At 29.0% G+C, this 16652-nt stretch overlaps 1 protein-coding gene across 3 annotated transcripts; it reads left to right on the top strand.

Annotated features, from left to right (window-relative positions):
- LOC110011852 lies at nt 2008–6525 on the top strand. 3 transcript variants are annotated; one of them, XM_020693163.1, is made up of 4 exons: nt 2014–2184; nt 2487–2683; nt 3401–3519; nt 6286–6525. In XM_020693163.1, exons 1-3 carry the CDS (start codon nt 2143–2145, stop codon nt 3420–3422), a joined length of 261 nt encoding a protein of 86 aa, XP_020548822.1. In that variant the 5' UTR covers nt 2014–2142; the 3' UTR covers nt 3423–3519; nt 6286–6525. The 3 variants fall into 3 exon arrangements, with proteins under 3 accessions (XP_020548819.1, XP_020548822.1, XP_020548820.1); XM_020693161.1 differs by having other exon boundaries at nt 2015–2184; nt 3401–3528; XM_020693160.1 differs by lacking the exon at nt 3401–3519 and having other exon boundaries at nt 2008–2184.

Raw genomic sequence — 16652 nt, 5'->3', positions numbered from 1 at the left:
GGGAACCGATCGTGCTCCATATTCTTGTGGTGAATGGGTAGGATTAGTTGAGATAAGATATGATCAAGTTCTATTTTTAGGGATTGTACTGTTGGAGCCATTATTTAGGTGAGGGAGAGAGTCCCAGACAGAGAATGACTCCTAGCCCGCAAGGAGTCTGATGTGTGTTCTTGGGGGAGGTCTTCCTGCCACGCACATTCCATGTCAACAGGGGGGGCCTTACGTGGAGGGCCAATATGTGTGCCACGCAGGCTTCAAGGACCACCATGTATATGAGGATTGGGCCAGCTATAAGTGTTTGGACCAAGCGTGTTTGGCTATGTGACCTGTGTTTCTTTCCCCATCATGGGCATACGAAGGTGAGGCGTCTGGGCTTCTTATTTCGTTTTTTGGCCGAATTATGCTGGGCCATACCCATCATTCATTAATAAGTATTATAGGGTTAAGATAACTAATAACAAATATATTTTGTTATAGTGGATATTAAATATAATAGTAAAATTCATATACAATATATTAAATATCTATTTGCAAAAAAAATTATCAAAATGTAATACATTGTAGTTAAGCTTGTTTTCAGATAATATGAACCAAAATACCATATTTTTAATATCACCTAAAACTAAACTATGACATATTGACTAACAATTCTTATATATGGTGAATTTTGAAACAAATGCATTTTGTTGTAGTGGATATTGAAATCATAGGGATTATATTAAATAGTTATTTATAAAAAAAATTATCAAAAACTGAATTGTTCATTAAGCTTGTTGTTTTGAGATAATATAAACTAACATACCATATTTTAATATCATCTAAACCTAAAATATAAGAGATTGACATAATTCTAATATATAGTGGATAAATGTATTTTTGTTTTAGTGGATATTGAAATTATAGCGATAAAATTTCATACGCATTATATTAAATATTTATTTACAAAAAAAATTATCAAAACATACTAATTGTTGGTTAAGCTTGTTTTTAGACAAAATAAAGCAAAATACCATACTTTAATATCTTCCAAAATTAAAATGTGATATATTGACTATCAATTTTAATATATGGTGAAAATTTTGAAATATAAGCATCTTGTCGTAGTGGATGTTGAAATTAAAATGGTAAAAATTTATATGAATTATATTAAATATTTATATACAAAAAAGTTGATAAGAACGAACTAAATTATTTATTAAGTTTAACATTGGATAATATAAACTAAAATATTATATTTTAATATCATCTAAAACTAAAATATGAGATATTAATTATATATTGCAGTAAGAAATGAACGCTAACTATTTATTAAAAATAAAATTTAGTTAGGATTTAATTATAGTAGCACACGTAGCAAATAGTTCACTGTTCTTTTTATTTATCCAAAAAAAATTATATTTTATTCTTAACCCAAATATTCACTTTATCATCATTTTGAGGATTTTTGTAGTTTAGATTTCATAATTTTATGATTTTAATATATTAATTTATATTTTAAGATATATTATTTGACTACTATAATTCACACCATTGTTAGATCCGATCAGTTAAAATTTTTAGTCTATATATAATAAAGTGAATCATCGAAACTATCCACTTAAATGTCACACATCCGTAGATGTGGTCAACCTAAATGAGTTTTATTATGCCAAATAGAATATAATGCATTTTTTAGATTAAAATAAAAAATTATTAAATTTCATCCAAAAGAGATCTTAGCAATATTATCTGACAACTTTTGGATAAAGAATTAAAAATACTGAATTTATCAAAAAGAATCTGATCTATATTATCTGACAAGTTTTTTAAGATAAACAATAAAAAATATTAAAATTTGTACAAAAAATTCTAATTAATATCATTTTCTTTATTGTTTCTTTAAGTATATAAAAAATATGTATATTTTCAATTGGATAACAATTTAAATTTCCAAGAAAGAAGGTTAATTTTGTTATTTTAGATCAAAAAAGAAAAAAAAATGTTACCGTTGCCACTTCATATTAAAAGGCACTTCTCACCTTCTCAAGGCAGCCGCTCCTCTCCTCCCCCAACCGCCACTCTCTACTGTAACAGCGGCATCAGTCGTCTTCTTAGGGAGCCACCTCCGCCGTCCGCCGTTCTAGTCCTGCGACCGCCAATCTCATGCGCCGACCACCATTTGGCCTCCGTCTCTTATTTCTTCAGGTAATTCTTGAAATTCATCAACTCAAATCAAACGAGTTGGTTTAATTACTTAAATCAATGGTTTATCATATATTAATTTGAATAATTTTTGAAGATCACCGACTTAGATTACACGGTTTTTTGTATATTCTCGATTTTTTTCTTGGAAGGTTTAGGCCAATTGTTCCAGTGGTTCTTTCATAATTACTTCAAGAAGCATGAGTTCACAAAAGAATTCCATTGTATCACAAATTTGTTCAATCCGGCTTTACTCAAGATTCATGAGGATAATTTTAACCAAAGAATTGTTGCCATTTTTCCAGGAATTGCAAGAGTCAAAAAAAGACAGTGTTGCACTTTCAATGTGGAGTGGAGCAGCAGTGGCAAAACCTGGTTCGAAGCTGTTGTGCGAGACAAGGGTTGAGGGAGTTGCAAACAAAGATGCCGGTGTAGACATTGATGAGGAGAACAGCCAAGATGGCTCCCCGAATTGGAGATTTTGGAGGGCTCTTCCCTTTGGGTACGGTTGTTTTTTCATATGACTATAATCTGTTGGTGCTTCTATGCTTTTGGTCACTAGAATGGATAAAATGCTTTTGTTGTCTATATATTCTGCTTTTGACCTTCTATAAGTTATGGCATGAAGAGAAAAAGGAGGAAAAAGAAACTCAACACTCTTGATTTTTGTAGACTTCCTTCCATGTTTCTTTGCTCTCCATCTCGAGGGATATTTAGATTTTATTCTCATGTCCTTTTGCTGAGCGTCTCTGTAAAGTTGGGGCTTCATAATTGTTTATCGTAGTTTTGAGATACAATATTTGAACAGGGTTTAGGATCTTTGTGTGATGTGTTGGTCGATTGTCCTCAATTATTTTTGTTTGTACCACCTTGTTTAATTTTACGGAGGAACACAGTTGTTTCGGGGGGGTTCTCATTTCTTTGTTCTCAAATGCTCTTGCATTTGGACACCCGATATTGTACGACAGTCAACAATTATGTTCAGAGTTTGACCCCAAAAAACTGCTGCAATTGAACTTTCGACCGTCACCTTTTGATCAAATTTCAGCTGGTAGAAATTAGTAGATTTTTCTGTAAATTTTCACCAAAAATGCATGTATATCTCGACTCTTCAAATACGAAAAATAATTTTATCTAGTCTTTCTTTTGTCTTTTTGATTTTGATTTGGTGGTCTTTCCCTTCTTGTAATGGGATTTAATCACATTTGTATGCTTTCAGTGGATTCCCATTTGGTGGTTGATAGTTGAAACCAAATTTGAGATTGCAACTGTGGCCTTAATCAGACTGCAATTTTGATTTCGTAGTTCTCTCTTAATCAGACTATTGGCCTTGAATTGGTAAGAGAGGTTAGTGATGTTTTCTCCTTTGCTACAACTTTGGTTTGGAAAAGTTTTGGCTTTGATCGGGAAGAGCAGTAAGTTACTACTTTGTCTTAACTACTATTATCTTTTTCCAGTCAATTTCTCCTATCTCCTGTCGTAATGCATATATGTTATTCACTGAAATTTAAGTGCCAGCTATAAACTCTCTGCTACTCCAATTTGATCTCATCTTAAAATTTCTCGTTTTCTTCTATGTCTTGGTTTATTCGTAGTTCTCTCTTAATGCAAAGTACACGGAGAAAGGGCTGATTGAATTGTGATGTCATATTATTTATTAGCAATTATTTTATTTGCAAGCTTATTGTTAGCAATATTGTCATTGTCTATATCTTACTAGTGCCATTAAACTTGTGAATTGTCTAGCATGTTTCAAGTCCCAAAAAGCATCAGTTAGATATGAGGAGCCATCGTTAGAAAATTCCGAAAGTATGTATTATGCAATCAAACATGTAGCATGCATATATTTGATTCTATAAGTGAAGCGCATTAGTTAGTATTATAGGTTATGTGTACTCGTTTAATAAAGGTTGAAGGCGCTGCAGTTTGAATTTGGTTTTGCAAATTCTGTGTTACCGAAAAACGTCATATTGTTAAAAACTGTGTGGGAATCAAAAGGGTTGAATAGGATTTAAAACACTCAATTGGGACACATTTTGGCCGCTAAAAGTATGCTTTTTGATGATATTTTAGAACCTAATGTTAACTTATGTATCTTCATATTCCTCTCTTCAAATTTCTAACCAAAAAGAGACCAATGTCCTTATCAGTTCTTTCTTGCCGACTTTTCTCCCATATTTTGAAATCAAGGAGGCTGAAATCATTGAATTTATGCTTTGTAAACTTCAAATCCAAATTTTGTGCGCTGATTTCTTTTTAAAACTCACGTGACCATCATTTTCACTCGGAAAGAATAGGATTGTGAATGTTTGGGGCAGTTGAAATGTGAATGGTGCAAGTATAGAGTTGAGACCTAAATTGGAGAACAAATCTCCCTCTTTTTTGTAAATTTGTTCTTGGTTAATTCGTTGTGTTGGGTTTTCTTCATGAGCTTGTTTTGAAATCTTTTGTTGTTATACATTTAAAATTATTGTATGAATTTACAGAAATCATGTTGGTTCATGTTAACATCTTATGTTTGCAGGTGTACCACAGGAAAATATCGAAAAATCTATATTATCCAACCATGAGTTATTTTATTTTGTGGACTTTGGGAAATTAAATACTATGCTAAAGTGTAGAGCGGTTGCCTAGATGCCAATCAATTTTTTTTAAGAAGATTTCATGAATTTTGTGAATAATCTCAATCTCAAACGTTTGATAAATGTTTTTTAATGAACAAATTAGTACTAGATATGAGAATTTTTTTAGTTTTATTGAGTAATTAACCATAGTATATTTCTAAAAAAATTGTTTTCTTTTTTATTCTTTTACTAAGATTTATTTTCTCTTGTCAAGTGCTTTATCAATTCATGTTTTCAAAATCAGTATGGAATGCACCAATTTCTCTAAGAAAAATTTACAAAGTTTGAATATTTTTGTCAGCTTTAACAAATATATAGATGTATTTCATTTACTTGTTTGTGGATAAGTGCCTAAAAGAGTCACATGTTTTTATTTTCAAAGAAAATCATTAATTGATTTTTATTGTCATTTAAATAAATTTTTGTATTCTTGGGAACACTTTGAAGTTTGAAGTGCATTCGATTTATTACTTTTGAACAAATGGATAATTTTTTCTTTAGACTTCCAAAAAAGTGTATAATTAGTTTTGTTGTGATAAATAAGTGAATTGATAGTACTTAAAGAAATACATGCATTAACTATATTGCTACTTGCCAAAATGTGGTAACAAATCCTTTAACATGATAGGTGTACAAGTAATTTAAAAATAAACATTGAGATGGCATCTAGACGACCGTTTTACCGTGTAGTGTATGATATTTAATTTTTGAAGTTCAAAAATAAACTAATTTGTGGTTGGGTAGTTGTGATTTTTTGACAAATTTTTCTATGATACACCTACAAAGTTCGGATGTATATGGACAAATATGGTATTTCTGTACAATTTGTACAAAAGTCTTAAATATATGACAATAAAAAGGTTTTGAAAAAGCAAATTGGATAAAACCTAACATAATGAATAATTTGAGAGTAAATTAACAAAAATGGTGGAGGATTATCTCCCCTTTAGGCATCAACTCCGAACTACCTTGCATTCTTCACATTTTAAATTGGCCTCAGAATTCGTAGTCCTATTATTTTCCAAGTTAGAATGTTGAGAATGTGAAGGTTTCATAGAAATCACATACACTTTTGGATTTGAAGTATACAAAGAAAAAATACAATGATTTAACCCTTTCTTGAATTCTAAAATATGGAAAAGATCGGTGGAGAATAACTAGATAGGGGACAAAGGTTGCGCCTTTGGTTAGAAAAATGGTAGAGAGGAAGCCATAGATACATTAGGTTATCATGTGGTTCTAAATAGTGTCAAAAAGCACATTCTTTTTAGCGGTCAATTGAGTGTTTGAATCTCCTATTTCAATATTTAAATTCCCGCACAGCTTTTAACGAGATGATGTTATTTTGGCAAGCACATTATTGAAAAACCAAATACAAACTCTAGAGCCATCAATCGTAATAGACGTGTATAGATAGATACATAATGCATTTTGCTCTTTACATACTTTAAATGACACTGATATTGTTGATTACGTGCAGGGTAATGCCAGTGAAGATGATCCCAAATGATACAGTCGTCAACTTGCTTCACAATAACACACTAGCTTTCATGACACACACAAGAGCCTTGCGGTTTCTTTTCCGGAACATCGACATTCATTGTACTTTGTTTGTAGTACTTTTGGTCTTGAGTGGAAAAGGCCTTTGTTTAGACTTTTTTGTATTATACCTATTGCAATTCCGTCAGTTTTTAATGTGACACAACACCAGTTACACTTATTACTACTTCTATTTTCTACTACATGTCCTAATCATAGTCTTGTGACATAGAACTATGATATACTTAAATAGAACTATTTTTATGCATTCCAAAAGAGCACTCGGCTTCTAGTATAACTCCACTTCATTAATCAGAGCAATGCTCTTAGTTGTCAACTTGTATCAAAAGTTTCATTATTCTTTTCCTCTCTAATTTGTTTTTCAAATATTTTCATAAACAACACTCGTAATTTTGCTATTTAAAATCAGAACCTAGAGGTCTCAGATTACGAAGCTCTTCAATACATTCAATTAGAGGGTGCAAATATACTCTTAAGGAGAGAAATCGAAAATGGACTGAGTTGCCGCAATGTAAATTGTATAATTCCTTAGAATGCATACATTGCATCATCGTTGCTGTTGTTCTTGAAGTGGGCTCAGCCCAAACAGATCAAACCTGGATCTTCTAAATGGTTAACCATTTTTAATTGGGAAAAAAATGGTAATTTGTGGAAAAAATAAATATAGTTAGGGGTATTTTAGGTAATTAATACTTTGCCAACCATGATAGCTACCCTAAGGGTCTCCAAATAAATGGTGTGTGTGTGTGTGTATATATATATATATATATTATGTTTTTGCAAATCTTGTTATAGAATCATCAATTAAAGAGCCCACTAATATTCTTCTCCCTTGTGAGTAAAAGGAAAGTTTTGTACAGGGGGTGTTTGGCTAAGTTTTTATGTTTTAAAAATTTAAAAATATTTTATTTTGTTTTAAAAATAGTGCGATAACTTATAAAATATTAGAGTATTTCGTATAATAAATTTTTCATACTATAATAATGATCGACAATCCATCAAACTAAAATTATATAAATTGTCTTTGGAGGGAATCGATTATATGAAGGCTAAAAGTAAAATACTAACAAAATTATGAATGTATTTTTGTTTATTGGAATATTAAGATTAAAAAGCTTATAAAATGTTTTAAAACAAGTTGGGTGAAGTTCAATTTTTCTCTGAAAGAGCTTGTACGATCCAACCATCTTATTTTATAATCTTATAAATTATTTAAAAAAAATATCTTATCAAACGGTTCTGAAAAGCTTATAAGTTGTTAAATATCTTATAAGATATTTTGAGGAGTTTATAAGTTTAGCCAAACACCCCCTTAGAAATTAGATATTTACTAAACTTGTTTAAAACATCTTATAGATGGTAGGAGAAAATTATTTTTTTAGTCCTTTAAGTATACTCAATATTTGTTTTAGTCCAATAACTATGTCTTTTTTTATTAAGTCCTTTAAATTTTAAAATTAATATTTTAGGGACTTGTATATAATTCTCCAACCAACTTTTGAATTTTACCCGAAAATTGCACGCGTGTCATTTTCTTACTTAAGTATGTAGGGGGAGGGTCGTGAGTGGGAAATTCCGACCACAAGAGCACTAAATTTCTCCGGGTATATCCGGAGTACTCTGTAAATATTACTGGATGAATAAATCTTACATCTCACCCAAAAAAGAAGAGCACTAAATTTCATGAACTTTGAAATTTAAAGAATTTTTATAATATTAATATTAATAATGATAATATGATCGAAATTGAAAGAGTTTTTTTAAAATTTTAAAAATGAATTGAGAATTCTTTACTTTTTCAAATGAGCTTATAATTTGTTAACATCTGATATTTCTCATCTTTGTAGAAAAAAAAATACCAAACACTTTCGACATGACGATTTTAATATATTATATAGTTCGTATAACAACTTTTCAATACTATTTTTATGAAACATATCAACTATGGTTAATTTAGAAATTATTTCATCGGGACAACCTCTAAACTTCTCTATTAGTTAAGTCTTAAGTGGGATGTTTGTAACAACTTTTAATTTTTATGGTGGAAATAAATTTATAGAACGTCGCAAAATGTAGTTATCATGAAAGTTGTTGAGAGTGTTTGAAAACAAAAATAAATAACGAGAAATGGTTGAAACTAAAGTATTTGGACGGGAAAAAAACTTAATATGTATATTTTTACCGATAAATTATAAAAATTAATAAGAATAAGCTTAAAAACTTTAGCTCAAAACGAATTTAATTTAAATGGTTCAAAAGCATATATTATATATAAATATATATTATGTATATATTTATATAAAAACACACTTTTTCATTCTTTTTTCAACGAAATATTGATAAACACTTAAATTAAATTATTACAAACAACCCTAATATTGCACTTAAATTTTTCCTACTTCATTATATAACGAAAATATATACTACCGTAGGAAAAAAGTGCCGATATCAGCAGAAAAATTTACTACTACCAGCCCATGATTCTTATACACTAAAAACATTAAAAAAAAATTACAAACTATGGAAGTAGATCATCCCAATCTAAACCATAGGATAAAAGAAATAAATATATAATCACCCTTAATTTAATTAATAATGATAGTGTTTAACATGAAAATGAACCTAAGCAACTTTAATGGATTAGGTTTGACTTATATATATATATATATATATGTAAATTGATGATGATGAATGCACATGTGACATCATAATTATTAAGGGAAAAAACTATTCAAAAAATGGTTTTTTCTTTTTAATTTTTTGGTGATGGATGTTGCATGAGCACTAGAAAGGTGCTTGTATTTTAATTATTATAGGAGAAAGTATCATAGAAAGGTGACTTTAAAAATGCCTCACACTTTTCTTGGTGCATCATAATCATCATCTATATCTCTCCACTATAATTAAGAATAACCTTTAATTTTATTCATTTTTAAAGATATTCTTATTTAAAATATTAAAATAAAAATAAATTAGTACATATATATGTATATAGTAATAAATAAATTACAAATGATTCTTGCTTTCTATGCCACCTTCAAGAAATAATGATGTGCACATGTCCTACACACATAATTACAACACCATATTCCATGTAAATTTTAATTCAGATTGAATTTAGTGAATTGTATGATAAATAAATTATATTTATCATATGATTGTTATAAAAGATTGTAAATTGCTCGATGCTGATCTTGATACCAAGCAGATCTTTATCTCTCGAAATATAATATTTCATGAAATTTTTTCAGGGATGGATCCGGTCGAACTAGGATGAGGAATTAATAAAGTATGTTTTTTTTTCTTTTCGCAAAATAATCAATAATCGTCACATGAAAAAGTACGATAATATTTTTTATGCGATTGATTGGGTATAATTAATTCTAAAATTATAATAAATTGTTAGATATGTTAAAATTTAGATTCAAGACTAAAATTTTGTGTTTATATAAATGCTAATAATACTACAAAAAAATATAATATTTTATTATGGCTAATTGTCATAGTTAAAAATTAATAGTCGTAGCAAAAAGTCATTGATCATAATCACACAACGGTTCTTGGCTATAATTTATACGAGTGCGACTAATACATTTATAATGGCTAAAAGCCATGACAAAAACATTTGTTATGGCTCATAGCTCTGGCCAGAATAATTTTCATGGTGAATAAATTAAATTTTTATATCGATTTTCGCTTAACCATAATTAATAATAATTATTTATCATGACTCCAATCCATAATTAATAAAATTGTAGCCAATAATAAATTTTTTTTCTAGTGTTAGAAGATACATGATTAAGCCGGTGCTTGGCTAGAGTTATTTAAAAAAAATATACAATATACTCTTGTAAGCTTATAGATGTTATAATTTATTTATAAATATAAAGTACTAGCAATTGATTTTGTAATATATTTTTACGATGTTATCATTTATTTATGAAATATAAAATGCTAGCAATACAATTTTATTCTATATTTATACTATATATTATTGTAAACAGTCACTTTAGTGTCTTGGTCGTACAGTTATTTTACTTTCCTATTTTCCCCCTTGCTCTCTCTCTCCAACTTGTTCATGCACTATAGAAAAAAAAATTGAATTTTCACTATATTATAACTTAATATTTATGGTAAATTAATAATAGAAAAAAATATTATTTTAGTCCGCTAAGTATGTCTAATTTTAATTTTAATCCGATAACTATGTTCATTTTTTTTAGGCCCAGTACCTTACAAAATTGCTTACTTTTAGTCCTCTGCCAGATTTTCGGACAATTTTATCCCTATGAGTGCATATGGACTAAAATTGCCTTTTAAAAGTTGCATAGGGGTAAAATTGTCCGAAAATCTGCCAGAGGACTAAAAGTAAGCACTTTTATAAGTTACTGGACCTAAACAAAAATGGACATAGTTATCGGACTAAAATTAAAATTAAGCATACTTAGTAAACTAAAATAATACTTTTCCCTTAATATTATTAATTACAGTTAATAAAATTAAACTAAAAACTTAACTTTTTACTACGATTAATAAATACTCGCCATGACTTTTTTGGCCATAGCCAAAAATATATTTATCATGATTTTGGCAACGATTAATATTTTGACTACACTTGCAAGAACAAAGGTCAATGGTCGTTGCAAAGCTATGATTGATTTATATTTATCACAATTTTCTTCTTTTTGCTATAATAATTAATCGTAGCAGAAAATTATATTTTTTCTAGTCATGATTTTACTATTTTTTTAGAAATACATTAATAAATTTATTTTGCAAACACACTTGAATTTCCCACGTACAATGGTTATTATAAATCAGGTGACCTAATATTCATTTTATGTCCGCTTTTATTGTGATATATGATTTTATTTATGATCATATATACTTAATTATTCTCAATTTATATAATGATTTAATAGGACCATTAATATTTCACACAACGGTTACATTATTCCATCTATATAAAAAGGTCATTTCGAGGTGTTTGTTTAATTAAGAAACGAATAGAGAAATACTTTATCTCCCGAGAGTTGTAGAAACATAACTAAGAATTTGTTCCTAATCTCTTCGTGGTCGTGCATATGGAATGAAACACTGTTGTGAGCTAACGGAGTTTTATTTTGGAGTCATGATCAGCTGTAACACCTGCACGTAACGAGGTAATCATGATTTTAGAACAACAACAAGTGACATAACTTTCCATCAGGATAACTTTTGATTTCTTGTAATTATTTTATTATTATATATATGCATCATGATATATTATATATCGATATTTTATATGTAAAATAATTTTAAAATATAATTATATTAAACATAAATCACACAATATTTACAATAATAACTTCTTGTTTTTCTCAAAAATTATCAAATACTTCACAACATCTTACAGACTAATTACAGTTTTCCATTATTTTATAAGATATTTTAAAAAACTTATAAACTCAATCGAAGAATTGTCTAAATATGAAAATGTCAACATAGGGACAAATAGTTTCGAGAATATCGATAAAAGTAGGAAGCCATGGCTGCATGTGACCCTAGTTCTTGTAAGATTCTATTACAAAAAAATTGATGTTACCTAAGTGATAATAGTCAAACAAGAGAATTAATTAATTTAATTAACCCATCCAATTATTATAGGAAAATGAGAAGGCTACTAGCTATATATTTAAGGGGTGAACATCAATTTAGCTCTATATGATATTGAAAATAAGCACATTACCCCCTGATAAAAAAATATAGTAATTTACCCCCCTATACTGTTTAAAATGAAGCAATTTACCTCCTTATATAGGGAGGTAAATTGCTTTATTTTAAAAAATATAGAGAGGTAAATTGTTGTATTTTAAAGAATATAGAGAGATAAATTGTTATTTATTTTTTTATAAGGGGGTAATTTGCTCATTTGCCATATCACAAGGGGGTTGCTGGCATTTTTTCCTATATTTAAGTAAGGAAAAATGTAAGCAACCCTTTGTGATATAAATGAGCAAATTACCCCTCTATGAAAAAATAAATAGCGATTTACCTCCCTAAATTTTTTAAAGTGCAACAATTTACCCCCCTGTGATTTTTAAAATGAAGCAATTTACATCCCTATATAAGGAGGTAAATTGCTTCATTTTAAAAAGTATAAGGGAGTAAATTGCTGTATTTTTTTCGTAGGGGGGTAATGTACGCATTTTCAATATTATAGGGGTAAATTGGTATTCACCCTTATATAAGTATGAAATTAGAATTATGTGCAGGCAAAAAGACAAAACAGCCCTTAATTAATTAATTAATGACACCACCAAGAAGAAAATTGTTCTTGGGGATAAGAATTTTGGAAAATGAGAAATTAAAAAAGGGAATAAATGAAAAGAAAAAAAGGTGAGCTTTCTAGTTGACTTGCCCCATAAAGTCTGGCAAATTTAGTAGTAAAAGGGAATCCAATACCTTTAGTAAAAGGGCTCATCAAAGGATTCCCACCTTTGCCTAATGGATCTCTACCCTTACTACTTGCATATACATACACATATACGTACACATGTTCCATGTATATGTAAAGTGTCTTTTTTTCACACTCATACACACACTAAAAACACACACAATGTGGGTTTTGTGGGGCGTGGTGTAGGCGTATCACTCCAAGAAATAACGCTGATGTATAGCAACGATATATATTTTTTGAAAAATAGTAGAATTTATATCAACAACGAATTTAGTTAAAATTTAACGCTGATTCGTAATCAATGAGTTGTTTTTCTTGTATTGTATGTAAAGGGTTGGTTTTTTTTTTTTTTTTTTTCACATTCAAACACACATAAGAGGGGTTTGGTGGGGTGGGGTGGGGGTGGGGGGGTCTGAAAAGGAGGTGTGAAATGAAAAGGGGTCACTATCTTGGTTCCTAGTTGATGTTCTTTTGTGGGGGAGGGGGAATAAAGGCTGTTTTTTTTTTTATTATAATTTTAAATTTTCTTGGAGCTTAAAAAGATATAGAGCATTTTCTCCTTTTAAAAGGTTGTCTTTTTGAGGGAGTAAAAAAGTGAAATAAAGTGGAGGGAATAGAGAACTCCACTACTCAAGATCAAATTATGTTGCATGCTTTTTTTTTTTATTTTTTGTGGGGAAGGAAAAAAAGGAATTTATAAATATTTTATTTATTTTGGGATTCTGCACTAATTTTGAAGTTGGAGAGGATAAGAGAGGTGTTGGTCAACATTCTCCATTTGCATGGAACACAATTGGACAATTCTTGGCAACAATTTTAATGGAGAGATATGTTCTTGTGCCCACTTGTTTGCTTCCTTAGTGCTACCACCATTCATTCATACATGGGAATCTCCTACAACTCCAATACTCCTCTCTCTCTCTCTCTCTCTCTCACACACACACACACATATATATATATATATATATATTATTCAAAAATTTAAGTTAAGGGTAAATCACAGCGGAATTTCTTGAAATTTATTGTAATTATTAATATTTTCTTGTTATTTGAAAAATTACGAATATCCCCTGAAATGACCGTCTAACAGTGGGCTGTCATGTACGGTATTTGTTCACTAGGGAAAATATTACTATTAGCTACAATATTAGTGTCTATGGCTAAAATCATGGTAGATGACTATTATTAACTATTGTTAAATAAAACCGATACAAAAAATTAGTTTTTCACTATGAAAAAAATTATTTGCCAAGGCTAAGAGCCGTGGTCAAAATATTTACCATGACAATATTTTAGCCACCCGCGCAGAAATCACGGACAACAACCATTGCGTCACCATGGTCAATAACTATTTGCTACGGCTATTTATCATTAATCATAGCAATTAATCGAAGTTAAATGTTATAATTCTTGTATGTGTTATGATCATCTATTTTAAGGGTATTTATAATTTTTTAAATAAAAATAAATATTTATAATTATGACAAACTTTAAGATAGCCCATTATAATTTATTCTAACATAAATAATTGGATCATCCACGATATGAGAATATGAGATATTTATGAAAAATCTATTTTGAGAGTAGATTAATACACATATAAGTGAGATAAAATGATTTTCTGTTATAATTAACTACTATAATTAAAAATAAAAAATTAATCATTATTTTATAGTGGCTATTGATTGTTGTTTCAATAAAAAAGACTAAACATTAATCATAACCTGAAATTATGATAAATATTACTTTAAGTATAGTTAAGAATCATAATAAATATTTCGATTATAGTTTAAATTTTAATAAATATAGATAACTACAGTTAAAATTTAAGTTTCTATATTAATTTGTCGTATATTAGTTGATAGAATCAATTTATCATATATATATATATATATTCAAATCATGCAACATTAGAAGAAAATTTATGATTCGCTGTAATTTTTTATTTGTTATGGTCTAAATTGAGGTTAAATAAAAATTGATATAACAATTTAAATTGTCCACCATAATATTATTTTTGTCGTGAATTTTGATCATACTCACAAAAATCACAGCCAACAACTGTTCCGTGACCATAATTGATAACTATTTGTTACGCCTATTGGCTTTTAATCATGGCAATTAACTAGTCACAGTTAAATATTTAATTTTTTTCTAACGCAATATACATGTACGTATATTCTTTTGTATAAAACTTTATAAAATACGTATGTTCGTGTATGCATGTATATATATATATGCATTTAAAATTACATGTAAAATACATATATCTATATTATATATATAGCTATGATCATAGTTATATATGTGGTTAGAGCTTAGATTTGGAGTTATGATCATGGCCGTACGTACAGTGTAGAATGTATCAGGATGGAGACAATTCAAAATTTGTTGGACAGCAATAGTCAATACACGATTAGGACATATCATCAAGTGATGGAAACTATTCTAAGGTTGTTTTAATCCTGACATATGTTGTTGTTGTTGTTGTGGACCATGATAGTTGTTGGGTGGGCAAAATTGTGTTTTGGTATCATTAAAAAATGTTAGTTTTATTTTTGGTACTATTAATTTTCTAAGTTCGGGTTTCGATATCATTAAACTAAAAAATAAATATTTTTGGTACCAACTTAATGGTAGAGCCCATGTGTCATGCACATGGGCCTTAACGGCCGTCAACCTCACAATTTTGGTGGGAAAAGTCACATGAGTCTGAGGAAAAAAGAGGGAAAATTGATCTTTCAATATTTGTTTTGGTACCATTAAACCTAAAAATAAGTCTTTTTGGTCCCATAAAGTCATGTGTGGCACAAAATAAATAATACAACACATTCCAAAATAAAAAATAGAATTCATAAATATGAAGCAAAATATATTGGTTATAAATACACGATTTGAGCTAATTAAAACCTGGTTTGACAAAACCCACTTGACAAAATATATGCATTGCAATGCACAATTTTTTGCTAATTGAAACCCACCAAAAGACTTCAATCTATACAAGTATTTAACTTATTTCTAGATGTCTTTTTCGTTATGAAATATTTTATAAAGTTTTATTACCTGATATACATAATACTTGTTAATTTTCAGAATTTTTGAAAATTTGGGTAAATTTATAAAGTTCCTTGAATTATGCTATACGGTAGTGCCCAAAACCATACTCTTTATAAAATTATATGATAATTTTAAATAGTTTTATAATGATTTATTATTTTTTGTATTAACTAATATGAGTCTTGAGTAACATATAAAATTTATAAGATTTTTCTATGGATGGCCGAATTTTAAAAATCCATCCATATAAACTGTGAGTCTGTATTATAGTTATTCTTCAACTCGATTTTACAAATTCTTACACCTATTTGTTCAACTAAGTTTTATCTTATATATTTTTATATATGTTAATCAATACCTTTACCACTTTATTTAAAATTTGCAAAGCCATATACTAAATATATAGGTCGAAGTCTTTTGGTAGGTTTCAATTAGCGAAAAATTGTGCATTGCAATGCATATATTTTGTCAAGTGGGTTTTGTTAAACCAGGTTTCAATTAGCTTAAATCGTGTATTTATAACCAATATATTTTACTTCATATTTATGAAATCTAACTTTCATTTTGGAATGTGTTTATTACTTATTTTGCGGCACACATGACTTTATGGGACCAAAAAGGCTTATTTTTAGGTTTAATGGTACCAAAATACTGTGGAATGTTGAAAGACCAATTTTTCCTCCTTTTTTTCATATTCTCGTGACTGTTCTCGCCAAAAGGGTAGGATTGACGGCCGTTAAGGCCCACATGGGCTCTGCCGTTAAGTTGGTACAAAACATATTTATTTTTTG

The sequence above is a fragment of the Sesamum indicum genome, linkage group LG4 (genome assembly GCF_000512975.1).
Source record: "Sesamum indicum cultivar Zhongzhi No. 13 linkage group LG4, S_indicum_v1.0, whole genome shotgun sequence".
NCBI classification, from domain to species: domain Eukaryota; kingdom Viridiplantae; phylum Streptophyta; class Magnoliopsida; order Lamiales; family Pedaliaceae; genus Sesamum; species Sesamum indicum.
This window is presented reverse-complemented; position numbering and strand designations above follow the sequence as displayed.

Bases quoted from the DNA above. Each gene is read 5' to 3' on its own strand.
- LOC110011852 (XM_020693160.1), top strand. From the start codon at position 2,143: ATGCGCCGACCACCATTTGGCCTCCGTCTCTTATTTCTTCAG. The intron at 2,185-2,486 runs GTAATTCTTGAA...CCATTTTTCCAG, and splicing joins TCCGTCTCTTATTTCTTCAG to GAATTGCAAGAGTCAAAAAA. The intron at 2,684-6,285 runs GTACGGTTGTTT...GATTACGTGCAG, and splicing joins TGGAGGGCTCTTCCCTTTGG to GGTAATGCCAGTGAAGATGA.